Genomic DNA, 15,713 nt, shown 5'->3' on the forward strand with positions numbered 1-15,713 from the left:
CTCAAATGGGGATTAGCTTCACTGCTAATCCTGGGGAAAAGACCAACAGCTCACAGCGTCCCTCATTGCAGCAGCAACCCCACTTCCATTGTAGTAATGGTCTTACCAAGTCCAGCACAAAGAAAGAGCGAGCCCCTGAGAAGGAACAGGAAAAGGAAGACTAAAGAGCATTTAAACTAAGATTGTCCATCTAATCAGGTTTTAGGCCAAACTGTCAGGATCATTCTCATGAAAGGGGTGGCTTAGGACCCCCTTCTCCACCAGTCTCTCTATTCTACAGTTCATTTTTCCAAGCATTATCCAAAATGGGATACTTTTTGTCATGTGCACTTTTGTTACTCTACACAAGACTAACACTGTGTGTCAAAAATAATTTTATTCTTTAGGTGAAACAGAAGCTGACCAGGTTCCACCCCCATAAGAAAAAAAAAGAAAATCACATTTAAAATGGTTTACACTAACAGCCTCCAGTAACACTCAAACAGCACACTATCAACAAAATAAAACCCAAGATGTTCCAAAGAAATATCCATGTTGCCCTCAAAATATTCGTTACACAGAATACAATCAAGTTTACTGGTTTTGACAATTCATAGAATTTCTGCAATGTTTTCTTGAGATGTGTACAGTTCATTGCTGCAGTGCATCAAATAGCACAGCATATCACGTGCTATTTCTCCATAAAAAGGCCACTGGAATATCCATCTGATTGTGAACCAGGTTGCAAACTACTGCGCAAACTCTCCCAAGAAAAGAAGTTTCCTGAAGATCTCACAGCTCATCTTTATCCCAGTCATCCAGATCAACATCACTGAGATCAATATCATCTTCAACTGGAAGCTGTGAAAAAGGGAAGGTTTTGAGCACGTTTAGAAGCGCTTAACATTGCGACATCACTTGACTTTATCCTGAGAGTAAAGCTCCCAACTGCCATCTCTTTCATTCATAAAAGCCTCCAAGTGTATTAAGCACAAAACAAGTGATCAGAGTTCAGAGTAGGAGGTTGTTTTCTGCTAATAAAAATACTCCACATAAAGGCAAATACAGATCAGCTACTACCATATTCTATATTTTTATTCCATCTGAAATACATCAAAGGATTGTAGCAACTTAGTCTTTTTACAGCAATGCTGAACCTTAAGAACATATTTAATCACTGTGTTATTACATGGGCTTTACCTTGCAAGCTTTCTGACATTAAGACTTTGATGGCAAGGTCAGCTTATTGCAAAACTAAAGCCTCCACAGATGTTTGAGTCTTGAATGCATACACTACTGCCTCCCCTACTCAGCATGGGTAATAACAGGTTTCAGCCTCAAGGGATTTGGCTTTCAGACTGCATCCTAACAGCTGGGCAGGAGTATCCGCCCACAATGTCAGACAATTAATCTGTTGTGTGGTCTGGTTTTCTATTATCTATATCCTGCCACCATCAACACAACTTGGCAAAGTATCTGAAAAACAAGAATTTTCACACTGCCAGTTCCTAGTCACTCTGTCCACTAACTTCTGAACCCAGCAAACCATCAGCTCTTTTAGAGATGGAGCACCTCTTACCTCACCATCTTTGCCATCCCATGGTTCAACTGAATGAATCTTAGGGAAAGCTCCACCACCTACTGGTGCTGTAGAGCCACGACCAACAGATAGTTCCCTGAGGGGGAAAAAACAAATGTTAAATTTAAGAAAATTCTCCAGTTGCCAACAGTCTGGAACAGTGCCTCCTTCAAATAAAAGGATGTAAACTTTGAGATATGCTTACATCTCTTGAAGCCGATCTAAACCATCTGGAGGAAAAAGCTTTTTAAATTGAGAATCTGTTTCATTTTTCAGGAGTATAACAATCATGGAAAAACACAGCCCCATTAACAGTATGTTGTTTACCACTGAGGCCAACTCCAACAGGAGTCTATAATTCTAGTTTTCAAAGTCACCTGCAACTGTTACTTGAAATTGAGTGATTTTAGTTGAGACTAAGCCTCTATGGGTTATAATAGGTCTGGGTTAATCAGCTTCTGCTTTGAGACACCCCCAACTTGCACTCAGCTTAGGCTTGCTCAAAAATCCTAACATTAAAGTCCTGAAGAGCTAATACCTTTGCATTCTTTCAGAGGCAAGTAAGACTGAATAAGCATTCCTTCCTAGGTAGCATCTACAACTTTCATGCTCTTTGCAGTGATTTCCATACTTTTGGTCCCTATCGTTGAGACTGCCTATCGGATTAAAAAGCTGCACGCAGCAAGCTGAGCTGGCAGACAGATACACCAGCTGTAACTGTACTGCTTTGTCTAGGCAGCATAGCTGAGTTGAAGTGTCAAGTAAGAGATTATTCTAGCAATGTATTGCTCTGTAGTAGGACAATACCAAACCAATTATCTAATGCAATATAAGCTGCTAAGTTGGCTGTTGCGTCCTGGAAGCACCATCCACCCTCACCAGGAAAGGCTTCACTATGATGGATTTTATAGACTAAGGGAATTTATCATGTCTGAGAAAGGCAGACATTTCTTTCACATGCATTAGTACAGACTGTCTGGTGTTACTCTCCTTGCATCCCGAATTTTACTTGATACTCTGAGAATGTTTCCTTTTTGGCATTAGGAAGAAAGTCTGATCACTTACATAGGTAGGAGAATATAGTACTGTTCCAACTAATCCAGCAGGAACAGAGTTCAATTTATGTGCTTCTTATGGCAAGGTAAGGAGAGCCTGTTGTATTTGCTTTTGCAATTCTGACTGTTGTCTGCCATTCTCCAAGTAAGGACATGGAAATAACACCACTGAGGTAAGCTGTGAAAGGCTCTTACATACCTTATGGCAGCTAGTGTTTTACCCAGAAGCAGAGTTCCTACTACACTTCGAGCATGCTTAAGTAACAGTTTAAGTTTAGCTGCTCTGTTTTGGTGCTGCTTCTACCTTCTGTCTTCCTTTCCATTCCCTTTCCCAGTTCAGTTCCTCTCAGCCTTGGCTCTTGCCCAGCTACACAAAAGGCAGTTTCAGGGAACTTCAGCTGAGCAGAGAGCTACTGACTTTTTGGACAGATTGCTTCAGCTCCTCCAAATAGTTTATCAGATGACAAGGGAACAGGGAAAAGGAAGACAGGACCAGACCAAACCAGAAAGAGGAACAGCAACATACAGAACCTACAGAACCTCACCAGCACCCATGTAGATTCCCAAACTGAGAACTGCCCAATTACTAATGAGAATGCACCATTTGAATTAATAAGCATTGATTACCAAATCTCAAATTTATTGGGTTACCACAGAACCAGAGTTTTTCAAGATCAAAACTCACTTCCATTTTCAAACTCTCTTCAGTTGTGCTAAAACTACCATTCAAATCTAAACATCCAACTTCTTGATTCTGCCCGTCACAAAAAGGTAGGGACTCCTTTGTTTGTTGCAATTCCCTACTCCAGTGAATACTCATCAACTTAATTCTCCTAATGTGCAAGTCTTATCTGATGCAGGAAAGCCTGATTTTGGTCTAAAGAGTAACAGCCCCAGTTACAGAAAGATTGAAGTCACTCGAAGATTTCATACCTGAGAAACTCATTAATCCCTTGCTCACTGAATGATCCTTTCAGAAGGGCAAACTTCATCTTCCGAGCATTAACAGCTGCCATCGCTGGATACCCAAAGCCTCCAATCCCCAAAGAACTCTCAAGATCTGACTGAGCACCTGCTTCCGTCCACAGCCACCTTGAAGAAGAGATAAAATAGAAAATGAATAATTAAGATAGGCACTACAGTCAGTTTGAAGTCAGACATCTCCTACAACCCTGCAGAGTTCAAGCTGGGCTCTGAACTGCCCTTGACAGCGTCAAACGTTACTGAAATCAGCAGGGAACAGCAGGTCCCCATCTTGAACAGTGTAACAGAAGAAAGCTCCTCCTGAACAGCACTTCTGGGCCAGCGCTGTGCTCACAGCCACTGAAAGCTGGATCAGAAGAACTCCCATTAAAGGCAGTCCAGGGAAAAAACTATGCTACCAATCTAACCAAATCACTACACTTTAGCCTATATTAAGTGAGGTTTAAAAGGGTTCAAGTCACAGATCCAAAGGTGACAAAGTACTGCCCAAATCCCACTATAGAGGATTTCTGGCAAAAGACTGCAAGACCAATATTTCACTCAGTATTAGTTCCTCACTGGTCAAGTCTCAGTTTCTCTAATACTTAACAAGTCCCCTGAAGAATCTCTGGAATCAGCCAATCTCAGTATTTCCCCCCAGGCTTTCATGCCATTTTGCCCCCTTTTCACAGCAGTCAGTGTCAGAACAATTCTCACTTCCCAGAGATCCTATCATCCACTTGAGGAGAGTGCAAATGCAGGATTTGAGAGGTGAATGAATTTTTTTAAAAAAATCAGCAGTTTATTCTAAAGCCACAGGATCCCCTCCCACAGTACAGTTAGTGAAATAACAAGATACACTATCCTGAAAAGGAACAACTTTCATCTGCAGATAAATCACTATCACACAAGTTATATCCCTTTACTTCTAAAAGTGCTCACATCTTTTCCAAGATGACCAGTCTACAGTGACACTTACCCCCACATTTTCTTTTTGTATTTTTCAGCCATTTTTAACATGACATCCAGGTAAGAATTCCGCCCTGAAGCTCCTGTTTTTAGACAGAATTGAGCAAGTTAAAAAAACCACAACTACATGTTTAAGTGACAAATTCATACAGAAGTCTGCTTGCTTGTATGTCTACCTGTATCAAGAATATGAGGCAGGACAGAAATGATGCAGAGCTGATGAGCATCACAGGTGCTCTTCAGGACATCTTCACTAGTTATCTAGAAGAAAGCAGCAGAAAGTCAATGAGAGTAATACCTGGTTACCCAGCTGTGACTGCAGTTCCCTCCAACAGCCTACCAACTCCTTCCTGCAAGATAATTAACACTGAAACAACAGCTTACAAGCTTCTATTACTTCACTGGTTCCCCAACACAAGACTAATTACAAAGAGTTCAAAGTCTTCTGTTGAGACTTGCAGCAATAAAAAAGTAAGCAGTACCAAACGAGGCTTACAGAGAGCACAGTAAAATGTCACTTCTTGCTCAAAGTCACTGTCCTTGGACAAGGGCCGGAATCAGCACACCCAGACCTAAGCATACGCCCGTAGGTTTCACTCATGGCACTGCCAGCAAAAGGGGAGCCAGCAGGGTGCAGCATTTGCTGAAGGTGAGAGCATTTAATCAGAGCAATACCAGTTGTGTGATCTACCCCAAAATCCATTTACCTATATCAGTGGTCTCCAAGCTTTCATTGTGCACTGCTACCAGTCAAAAAATTTCTAAGCACGCAGCTCAAAAATATGAATATCAATTATATACATGCACTACTGTACTAAATACATTATAAGGCATACAGAACACAGATACTTTAAAAGGATGACAAAGATGAAATAAACACTATACAGCCTGGAGAAGAGAAGGATGAGAGGGGATTTTATCAATGTTTATAAAGATCAAGGGTGGGTGTCAAGAGGATGGGACCAGACTCCTTTCAGTGGTGCCCAGCAATAGGATGAGGGGCAGTGGGCACAGACTGAAGTACAGGAGGTGCCATCTGAACACGAGGAGAAACTTCTTTCCTTTGAGGTGCCAGAGCACTGGAACAGGCTGCCCAGAGAGGTTGTGGAGTCTCCTTCTCTAGAGACATTCAAATCCCACCTGGACACATTCTGTGCAATCTGCTCTGGTGAAGCTGCTTTAGCAGGTGGGTTGGACTAGATGATCTCCAGAGGCCCCTTCCAACCTCAACCATTCTGTGACTTTTTTTTTTATTTATTAATGGTACAAATTCTTTTTCTTCCTGCACCCCAATGGATTGTCTTGCATGCACGTCACTTTGTAGAAAAAACTGACCACCATTTCAAATCTACCAACATCAAGCTGAAACAAGAAGTCATTGTAAAGAGCATGGAGTTTTTTGGACAAGCAGCAAGGTTAGTCATCATGCAACTTCTAATGAATGGCTTACAAGTGACAAAACCCTGCTCCCTAGTTGTAAGAGAAAAAGATAGGGCACAGAACCCAACCTTTTCAATTGTTCCTCAAAAGAGGCATCACATAAGCACTACCCTCAAGCTGTTTTATTTACATTCCTGTAAAAACTGCTGCAAAGGATATGACGGAAAAGCAATCTGAGAAAATAACAAAGGTACCTCCAGGAGCTCAGGTGGCGGGGCATTATCTGAAAACAGATCCAGAGCACGAGCAACAATATCAGATCTAGTTCTGCCACCATCATAATCAACAGGGTCTTCTCCTTTCTGGAAGATTTTAATTGTGGGAAATCCACGAATCTGCAAGACAAGTTTAAGCCATCAGCTCTAGTAAATCTGGATATTTACGGTGGAACTTCTCTGCTACTCTGATATGTTCTAGATTAAGAGGGAAGAGATTTAACATCTACAAGTCTCACACCATGTTACTACTGAACTGGAACAATTCTGCAGCGTCCTACTAGTGCAACAATTCAAAACAAGGCTAATGTACTCTGAAACACTGTTTAAAGTTTTATGCCTAAGAAATCAGCAAAATTTAATCCCAGGTTAGACACACCAATCACAGCAGGTTAAAGTACCAGGAAGACTGTCTTCACTCTTTGGGAAACTGATGTCTAAGAAATAAAATTTGTTTGTGGGGACAATTATAGACCTTATGGAAATAAACAGCCTTTTTCATCAGCAACATCCAGATTTATCCCTTTCCTCTCATCACATTTATTTATATTGTTACTGACATTCAGGAATGAATTATTTGTGGAAAACTGGTATGCATCACTCAACATTATTTTTAGCACAAAACATTTAAGTGGTACCAGATTAAGGAACAGTTCAGTAAGCATTAAATGGAAATCAGACTTGGAGATTGAAAGCAAATTGAAACTGCTGCAGAACACACTCACCCCGTATCGGTTTGCCAGCATCTGATTGACTGTTGCATCTACTGCAGCCAGCTTTACTTTTCCCTTTGTTTGTTCCTTCACCTCAGTGGCAGCAGCTGCCCATTCTGGCTCCAAGCTGAAAAACACAGTATAAGTGCTTAGAGCTAGCAAAATTATACCACATTACAACAGTATGTAGCATGCTCCACTCAGAAAAAGAATAAAGACTCTGCAGAGAATGACAGCTAGGAGAGTTATTCCAAATGAGACTGAAGTACTGCATCTTAAGGAATGAAAAGGTTAGTATAACTTCCAGATCCTATTTCTACTGGTAACTGGGAATTTTACTGCCAAGTAGGAATACAGCCAGAGCAGCACCAAGCCCACAGTTTTGTTAAAACACCTTACAGAACACCCCACTTCTGATATACCAGAGATGCCAGGTTCCTTTTAGAGAATTAAGCGCACTGCACAAAAATGAGCACAAATGGGAACTAAAATGTCAAAGAAAAACCTCATTTACTTTTTGCAGTGCCCACACCATGGTGCATAAAACTCCACCATCCACACATCATCACTATTTATGACGTTCTTATCAAAGCTGTCATCAGTCAGTTCAATCACATCCTTCTTATCTCCACCTCCACTTTCTCGGCTCTGCAAGAAACAAACAGACCCTCACTTAAGAAATAACCAAAATTCATTTCCCACACAAGCCATCTCCTGTGCGTCATGTTGTACAAAATTGTCTTTATTTGAATGAGGCACAAAACAGGCAGTCAGTGTTAGGTCACAGAGCTTTCCCATTTTAGAACTAACGATACACACAGCCTACTCCCACAGTACTTTTAAGAAACAGCAAGTGAACCTTCTCTTAATCATAAGAAAAAAAATAAAAAGAAATCAGGTCAAACTGACTAAGAAAATATGGAAGCACTTCCCCAGTTCCTCATGCTCTGATCTGTCTGAAAACAGAGTACTCTCCAATCTTCCAGTCCCACTGTGGCCTGGTTTCCAGGAGAAACAAACACATGGGAGTGCAATACACACTACAGCATACTGTCCACCCAGGTCTATCTGGCCAACTTGAGATGACAGCGTGTACTTGCTCTGTGATTCAGGTACAGCAGTAGGAGCCAGAAGCTTTTCAAGTTACCTTCAGGGAAGCAAGCCAAATTCAGAAGAACGCCACCAAATTTAAAAAAAGCCTCAACCATCCAGCTTAGACTAGGACTAGGCAAATGGTACCTCAACTAGTTAACAGAATGGGCTAACAGGGACCTCAGAGTTCAAAGGGAGATGCCAAAGTCTTGCACCTTGGAAGAATAACCCCATGCAACAGTACACACTGGGGACTGACTGGCTGGAAAGGAGCTTTTCAGAGAGACCTGGGGATCCTGATGGACAAGTTAAATGTGAGCCAGCAACACACCCCTGTGGCAAAGGTGGCCAACATCCTCTTGAGCTGCTTTACACAGAGTTGCCAGCAGGTTTGGGGAGGTGACCTTTCCCTCTGCTCAGCACTGTGTGAAACATCTGGAGTGCTGGGTCCAGTTCTGGGCTCCCCAGTGCAAGAGGCATGCACACACTGGAGCAAGGCCAGACAAGGGTAAAAGCCAATTGAGGGCTCTGAGCATCTGACATGATGACAGGTCAAAAAAGCTGAGATTGTTCAGCTGAGGAGAAGGCTCAGCATGGATCCTATCCGTGTATATAAATACCCAAGTGGAAGGGACTAAAGAAAACAAACTCTTATCTGCAATGCCAAGTGACAAGACAAAAAGGCAGAAGTGGAAATACAAGAATTTCATAAGTGAAAAATTTTTGACTGTGAGAGTGGTCAAATACTGCAACAGGTTGCCCAGACAGTGCAGTCTGTGTGGTGTCTCAGTCCTTGGAGATAGTCACAACTTGACAGAACACAGCCCTGAGCAATCTGCTCCAGCTGACCCTGCCCTAGGCAGGGGTTGGACTAAACCTCCAGAGGTCCCTGCCGACTTAAACTATTTTGTGAGCAGTCAGGAGCACAAGTCCTGATCTAATGTTCAGTCAGTCAGGTCAGTCTCCTGTTTAAAATAAACCCACGCATTCCCTCAAATACCTGTTTCCCAGAACTATATCCTCCGCTTCTGCCACTAAGACGGTCTTTCACTAGCGACCGAAGAGCACTTAAAGCAGCATCAACAATGGCATCACTCGTCCTGCCACCTGCAATACAGCAAAATGAGAGATTAAAGCACCTAAAGGTCAGTTTAAGGTAGGCCTCTGACTTAATTACAAACTTAATAGTCCTTCATCCTAAGAATTTTTCAGGAAAAGCAGGACTGGGCTGTAAGTGATATGGTATGAGTAGAAGCACATCACTGACTTAAACACAAGCAGCAGGATTGACTTCGCTTTTTTAACTACCCCACCTTATCTGATGAGGGGTGACTGCAGCAAGATTCCAGCGAACAAGAAGAAAGGAAGAAGTTCTTTGGAACTGCCTGTCTACCTCCACCATCTACAAACTGCAGGTGGGATGCTTAGCTGACACTAAGACACACACAATTTGCTCAAAGAAGTCCCACCCATCTGTCTCTCAGTTACTAGAAGCACTTGACAGGAAAAAAACACCACACAAGACAGTATTAACAGCTACCATAATTACCATATTCAGAGAAGTTTTTAAGCATGCAACACATGAAAGAGCATCACATTTACCCTGATAATCCTCTGCTTTGTTTTTGTTGGCTCCAAATATCTTGATAGTTGGAAACCCTCTGACTCCATACTGTCCACCCAAGGACTGATGCTTATCTGCATCTACTGCACCTACTTTCACTACACCCTGTGGAAATAACAAAAACTAAGACAAGACTTCTACAGTGATTTAACACATTTTATATTGTTGTGCATGCTGGAGAGACAGTTTTTGGGAGGGTAAGGAAACAGTCACCAGAAGAGAGGTGTTATCCCTCCAAAAGCATTAATTATAGAATCATAGACACTACAAAACACTATATATGTCCATTTCTTTCTTCATTCTGTCAAACTAATTTGTTAAATTATTATTATTTCAATTTTAAGAACGGGAATACATTTTACACAGGCAAGAGTTCAGCAAATCACTACATGACCAAATTTTCTGTAATTAAGGAAAAAACCATCACCAACAGCTTATAAAGCTGTGTTCAAATATTCAGTTGATGCTGTTCCTGTACATCAGAGGCAGGTGACAGGACAGCAAGGAAGAAAAGAGAAACATGCTATTTTGGGGCATGGCTGGATTCTAATGTCTTCTGGTGCTGCTAAAAGCAGCCCTGGAAAACAGTAATGGGAATTGTCAAGGACAGAATTGACCTACTTCCTCTATAATACAATGGATTCTTTAAAAAATGAAACAAACAAAAATCATTACTTTTAAGTGCCCCTGATTGACCACTCCTCTGGATAGACAGGTATGATTAAAGTCATAGTTTTGGAGACCAAACCCCACCTCCATGTTCCCAAGCCAGATGACAAACAGCCAAACTCCCCTCAGTCCACTGTCACAAGCACATTTGAAAGGCTAAACTTACTTTTAATGCTGTTGCTGCTTTCTTCCACTCAGGGGTTAGCCTTTGACAATGACCACACCTTTTAGAACAAACAAAACAGTAATTGTCATTCAGATCTGATGACTATTTTGCAAAGTATTGAGTGGACTTGTTGGGTTTGCAATTACAGAACAGTCACTCACAGCAAACTGTAGGAGACAGAAGATCTACTCATTAAGAGGAGAAGAGGCGATGCCACAACATCACATCAGAACTCAGACTTCAGAAGAAAAAGCTCCACATGTATTATATAGATGCATACATACACATATGTATATACATGCAGGTTTCAAAATCTACCTGGCTTTCCAAACACAGGGACAAACATTAACACCAAAATCCAGATTTGCACACTAGTCTGATTTTTGCAAGCCAAAATGGACCTGTGAGAAGAACCGAAAAGTCTATTCTAAAGATAACTTCTTAACTAGAAATAATTTGTAGCACACCATATCCCAGAGGTGTCTGGGGGAGAAGATGAACAGTTGACTGGCAACTAGTGCATAATCACAGCATCACAAGTCCGCAGAGAAGAAGGAGCTGCCAATTTACTAATATCTAATCAATAAAGCTTCCTGTTGCCCATAAAGCTGCAACACCACCAGAAAAGGTACAGAAAGCTTTCCTTTAAACCTCTCAGTCCAGACACAGACTGTTGCAATGAAAGGCCCTTTCCTCCAGAATGTGGAGCTTTGGATGGCAATAGCACAAATGATTTGTGAAAACATGGAATATACATCACCAGAATTTACATGGAAGATGAAGACACTCCAATGCCCTGGGCATGAGCAGGATGGGGCATAGAAGTACTAAATTAAGATGCACAAAGACAGTATTTTTCAATGGAAATTGGAAATTCTAAGGGTGAATTCAGACCTGTGCTTCCACATCAGAATCAGGTTCAGAAAAACAGAAGTGAGGGGCCTTCTCAGTTACCTATTGCACTGTTGATCAGTCATTTTCATTATTCGTCTCAGTACAAAAACTGAATTAGTAAAATGGCACATAGGGTTTTGTTGTTACAGCCTATTTGCCAACTTGAAACCAATTCCTGCCTTTTTCCCCCCTTATGAGGACACTTAAACTAGGAATCCCTACTGCAGCTATTTTGCTACCGATGAGGCCAAACTGATAACTGTACTACCAATGACTGAATGAAACCCTGGACTGATCAGCACCAGATTCCTATGCTGCTCATTCAAGATAAGAGCAAGCAAGCATGCATCTGTAATTCTTACCATGGGGCGTAGAACTCCACGAGCCACAGGCTCTCACTCTGAATGACCTCCTTGTTGAAGTTAGTTGGTGTTAGCTCTATCACATCATCACTGGCTGAATACAAACCATTAACTGCCAGGAATAACGTGCAGCTCACTGTGCCTAGGACAAAAAGCAAAGTAGTCAGCACTCCTGCAGAACATTTATGGCTCTCCTGTTGCCATGGCTAAATCATCTCCCTTCCCATTGCAAATAAGCAGGAAAAAAGGGAAAGGGATTCCAGCTTGACCAGAGGAAAAGGACATTAATGCAACATATATGTATTCCCTCACAAATAATTGTTCTACAGGATCACATAATGCAATTTCTGTGCCTAAAGCTAGCTGGAGTCATGCCACTCCCACTATAGCTCTCCAGAGAGCATTTTGTCAAAGCTGCAAACTAACTACTACTGGTACCAGACCAGCAGAATTTCCATAGGTATACGCACAATCAGCTACGGTTTCAGTTCTTTCTCATAGAAACTCTAAACCAAATTGCCTATATCTCTTGCACAGCAGGCAAACATCTTTCATGGGATCACATAATACAGAACTAACCCAACTAGTCTTAGCACAGTTACACTGATTTTAGGACCAGCACTTGATACACTGGTAGCATAAGGAAGTCCTTCATTCTTGCTCATGAGGATCTTAATCTACCATTGATTTGTCTCTCTAGCAACAGACTGGAGAACAACAGCTAGATCTCTCTAGTTAACAACTCAAGAACTCTTAGAACACTATATATATATATATTTTAATATATATATATTTATATATTTTTTTATATATATATATATATATATATATTAGAAGGTACAAGGAAATTGCTTTCTTTTAAGAAAGACTTCATACTTATGGATTTTATTGTTTGAGACTTCATGTAAAGCTTCATAATCCTTCCTTCTACCTAGTCAGAGATTAAAAGGTGACTTGGTGGAAGATGACAAGCATCTCTGTCACAAAATTCACATAGCAAAAGACTTTTCTTAATCCACCAAACACTGGGGTGAATAAGAGCTCAGACACTGAAGTTAGAACTATGCAAAAAAAGTTCCAGCTTTGCTATGAGGAGTTAATAACTTGCAGAGGAAGCTGCGTATTCTCAAAACTGAATGAGGAAGATACAGTTCAGTGATGTAGAAACTCCACAGCACATGGTACACAGACTGCACTGCATCACCTATGCTTTACCAAGTCCTGCTCAAGAAAAGCCAGTTTTGTTACACCTATTCTGCAGGTGGCCAAAGCTGACAGAAATAATACCTTCCAAGTTACTCAGACAGAGGATCAGGACTGAAATGTCACACTGCAACCCAGCACACTTATCCATTGCACCACTACCCCTCCTAACAGCTTCTTCTAGCCCTGGGACCCACCCTTTTCCTTTGGGGTGATCCTAGCTGGTTTCCACCACCAGATTTACACATTAGATTGGCCCTTTCTCCCTTTGGTGCACCCACACACAACGAGCACTTCGTCAACAATGACCAACTGACTTCCAGGGCGATCTGTGGCTGGCACAGCATGTTACAGTGACCTATGGTACAAGCTGTTGCTGGGGTAGAGTAAAAACACAAGGAGGCAAAAAGCTGCTTCAATGTTACACTCTCAAGAGAGAATCCCTTCTCTAGATGGAACAAGCCCATTACATTGTAATCAGCATATTTTTAGCATCACCTAAAGAGACCTGTCGCGCAATATATTCAAAAGCTGAACGAAGTTCTCTCAGCCATTTCTGTCACTTAAATAGAGAAGTTCCAGCTTTGCAAAAACACCTGCTAAAGAGAACTCACAAAAGCCAGCACATGGTGAAATTCACCTAGTCACGCATAACTGCATCATTAAAAAAAAAATTATGATGACTCATGAACTGGTGGCATAATTTTCCTTTCTATAGTGAAATATTCAATGTTAAATTCATCTTTAGCAAAAAAAAAGATCATTCTGCTACAAGCATCTAAGCCACAAAAAATGCAAATCTTTTCCTGATATTTAATAAAAAACCCCACAGAATAATCTGATTTCAAAAGTTGTTTTCTAATATAAACAAACTACATACACACAAAGAATATTAAATCAGCTCTATGCTAGTATTACCACTCCTCATCAAAAAGCCAAGTTGTGACTCTGAAGATCTGAAAAGAAAAAAACCTTTTGCTATGGGACAATGATGACGACTCTGTGAACTTTCTCCTTAAAATCACCCACAGCTTCAGCAGCAGAGCTCGGGGTGCTGAAGATCACACATCCCTGCACATCTGGGTGAGTGAGAGCCCTTCGGCCCTGGGCACTACCTGCACCCCGTGTGTTTGTGCGCAGGGGTCCAAGCGGGGCTGCCGAACGGCTCTGCCCATTTGTTCAGCCCAAAAGAGGCAGCAGCTAGCGGGGGGGAAGGGGGCGGGCAGGGGAAGCGCAATTCCCCACAGACTCCTCCTTTTGTCTCCAGGCGTTACTTCCTTATCACCCTCACAGCGCTGGATCCCAGCTCAGGGCAGCCAGGCACCGCTGAATGAAAATCAAAGCGGTTTTACCTACTGATTTAGTACTAGGATGAGAGATAAGCACAGTTTTTAGTATCTTTAGACCGCCTACCTGCGCTCCGGTGACCCACCGAGCAACCGGGGGCTGCACCCCCGTCGCCTCAGCCGGCACAGCGGCTCGGAGCGGCAGAAGCCGAGGCGCGACCGCTGCCCCTCACCCCGCAGCACGTCCCGCACGCCCAGAGCCCTCGCCCCTCCCCAGCCGGCGGCTCGGAGCTCGTCCCCGGCGGTCGCCCGCTCAGCCCGATGCCCAACACCCTCCCACCCCGGCGGGGCCCAAGGAGGGGAAACCCGCGGCCCTTCACCCCGCCTGCCTCTCGGCTCCTACCCCACCACAAGCGGCCCGCAGCGCGCTCTCCCATGGCTGCCCCAGCTCCCTCGGCCGCAGCGACTAGAGCCCGCTCGCCCCTCCCTCCCGCCCACGCACCCTGCGCTCCCCGCCGTGGCCGCCGCCCATTGGTGGCGCCGGCGCTGGCGCACTGGGATAGCCAATGAGAGGAGGCCGCGTCAGTCGCTGTGGGGCGCGGGTGGTCGGAGGCGGCTCTGAGGGGCGGAGGAGGAGGAAGAGGCGGGTGGCGGGGACAGGCCTGGCCTGGCCTAGCCTAGCCTGGCCTGGCCTGGTCTGGGGCGCTGGGTTTCGGGTTTGAGAGCGGGGTGTCGAGGCCAGGAGGGTGGCAGGGGGGAGCTTGGTGAGCGTTGTCAGTGCGCTGGCCTTGGAAAAGCACGCTCAGCCTGGTTCTTGCAGCTTCTCGGGGTCCTGCCCAGCCAGAGTGCCCTTAGGCACTCCCGCCTCAGCGCTGTGGGGTGTCTGAGCTGAAACTCACATAGGCCTTCAAGGAGAACGAAGACAGGCCAGTGTTTTGGCCTGTTTGGTGCCTGAGCTGCTTTTGTACTGCCTCTTAAGTGCAAACTGAAGTCTCAAGGACTTGGCAGTCTAAATGATGTCACTAAGGATCTGGAAAAAAGATTGATTGCAAGTCACAAGCTTGCAAGTAAAAGTAGAAATTAGCCTATCTACGTCTGCGGTACAGCAAGGACATAAAAGTAGTGGCTGGGGAGGACTGACACCAGTGCTGCTGAAACCGGGATAAGCTGCTTGCGTCGGTCAAACTTGGAAAGTTTGGGTCTAGTGGCACAATATGCATACGGCTATTTTCAATGAAAAATACGCATCCAAGTTCAAAATCTCTGGAAACAAATGGTTCAAAAAGCTGATTGTTTCCCACCTTGCTCCACAATTATTGCATGTTGCAGGCGGGTACTAGAGCTTGAGGCTATGTGGGCATAGGTCCAAAGGCTTTTGTAGAGCTAGGTTTCAACGATTAAGTGAACTGTGAATTTTTTAGTGTAGCAGTAGTAGCTGGATGTAAGGTACCATTAAAAGAGAAAGTTTCAGCAGTTGGCTCTGAAGTGGTTTAAATTTTACGCC

At 43.2% G+C, this 15,713-nt stretch overlaps 1 protein-coding gene across 1 annotated transcript; it reads right to left on the bottom strand.

Annotated features, from left to right (window-relative positions):
* Nucleotides 1-357: 357 nt before the first annotated feature.
* On the bottom strand, nucleotides 358-14,697 carry PDIA6 (protein disulfide isomerase family A member 6). The gene is made up of 13 exons (XM_082048003.1): nucleotides 14,613-14,697; nucleotides 11,721-11,862; nucleotides 10,465-10,522; nucleotides 9,608-9,734; nucleotides 9,006-9,112; nucleotides 7,428-7,561; nucleotides 6,926-7,040; nucleotides 6,180-6,320; nucleotides 4,722-4,806; nucleotides 4,556-4,628; nucleotides 3,547-3,705; nucleotides 1,559-1,655; nucleotides 358-840 (listed from the first exon to the last, which is right to left on the bottom strand). The coding sequence occupies exons 1-13, from the start codon at nucleotides 14,644-14,646 to the stop codon at nucleotides 772-774; spliced, it is 1,341 nt and encodes a 446-aa protein (XP_081904129.1). The 5' UTR covers nucleotides 14,647-14,697; the 3' UTR covers nucleotides 358-771.
* Between the last annotated feature and the right edge of the window lie 1,016 nt (nucleotides 14,698-15,713).

Source organism: Streptopelia decaocto, assembly GCF_964273445.1.
Source record: "Streptopelia decaocto genome assembly, chromosome: 3".
Taxonomy (NCBI): Eukaryota; Metazoa; Chordata; class Aves; order Columbiformes; family Columbidae; genus Streptopelia; species Streptopelia decaocto.

What these genes read in the sequence shown, in the direction of transcription:
- PDIA6 (XM_082048003.1), bottom strand. Translation starts at nt 14,646, where the DNA reads ATGGGAGAGCGCGCTGCGGGCCGCTTGTGGTGGG. An exon ending in GTGGAGTTCTACGCCCCATG is followed by an intron (nt 10,523 to 11,720) that starts GTAAGAATTACA and finishes TTGTTCTAAAAG; the next exon opens with GTGTGGTCATTGTCAAAGGC. An exon ending in GGGATTAATGAGTTTCTCAG is followed by an intron (nt 1,656 to 3,546) that starts GTATGAAATCTT and finishes TTTCCCCCTCAG; the next exon opens with GGAACTATCTGTTGGTCGTG.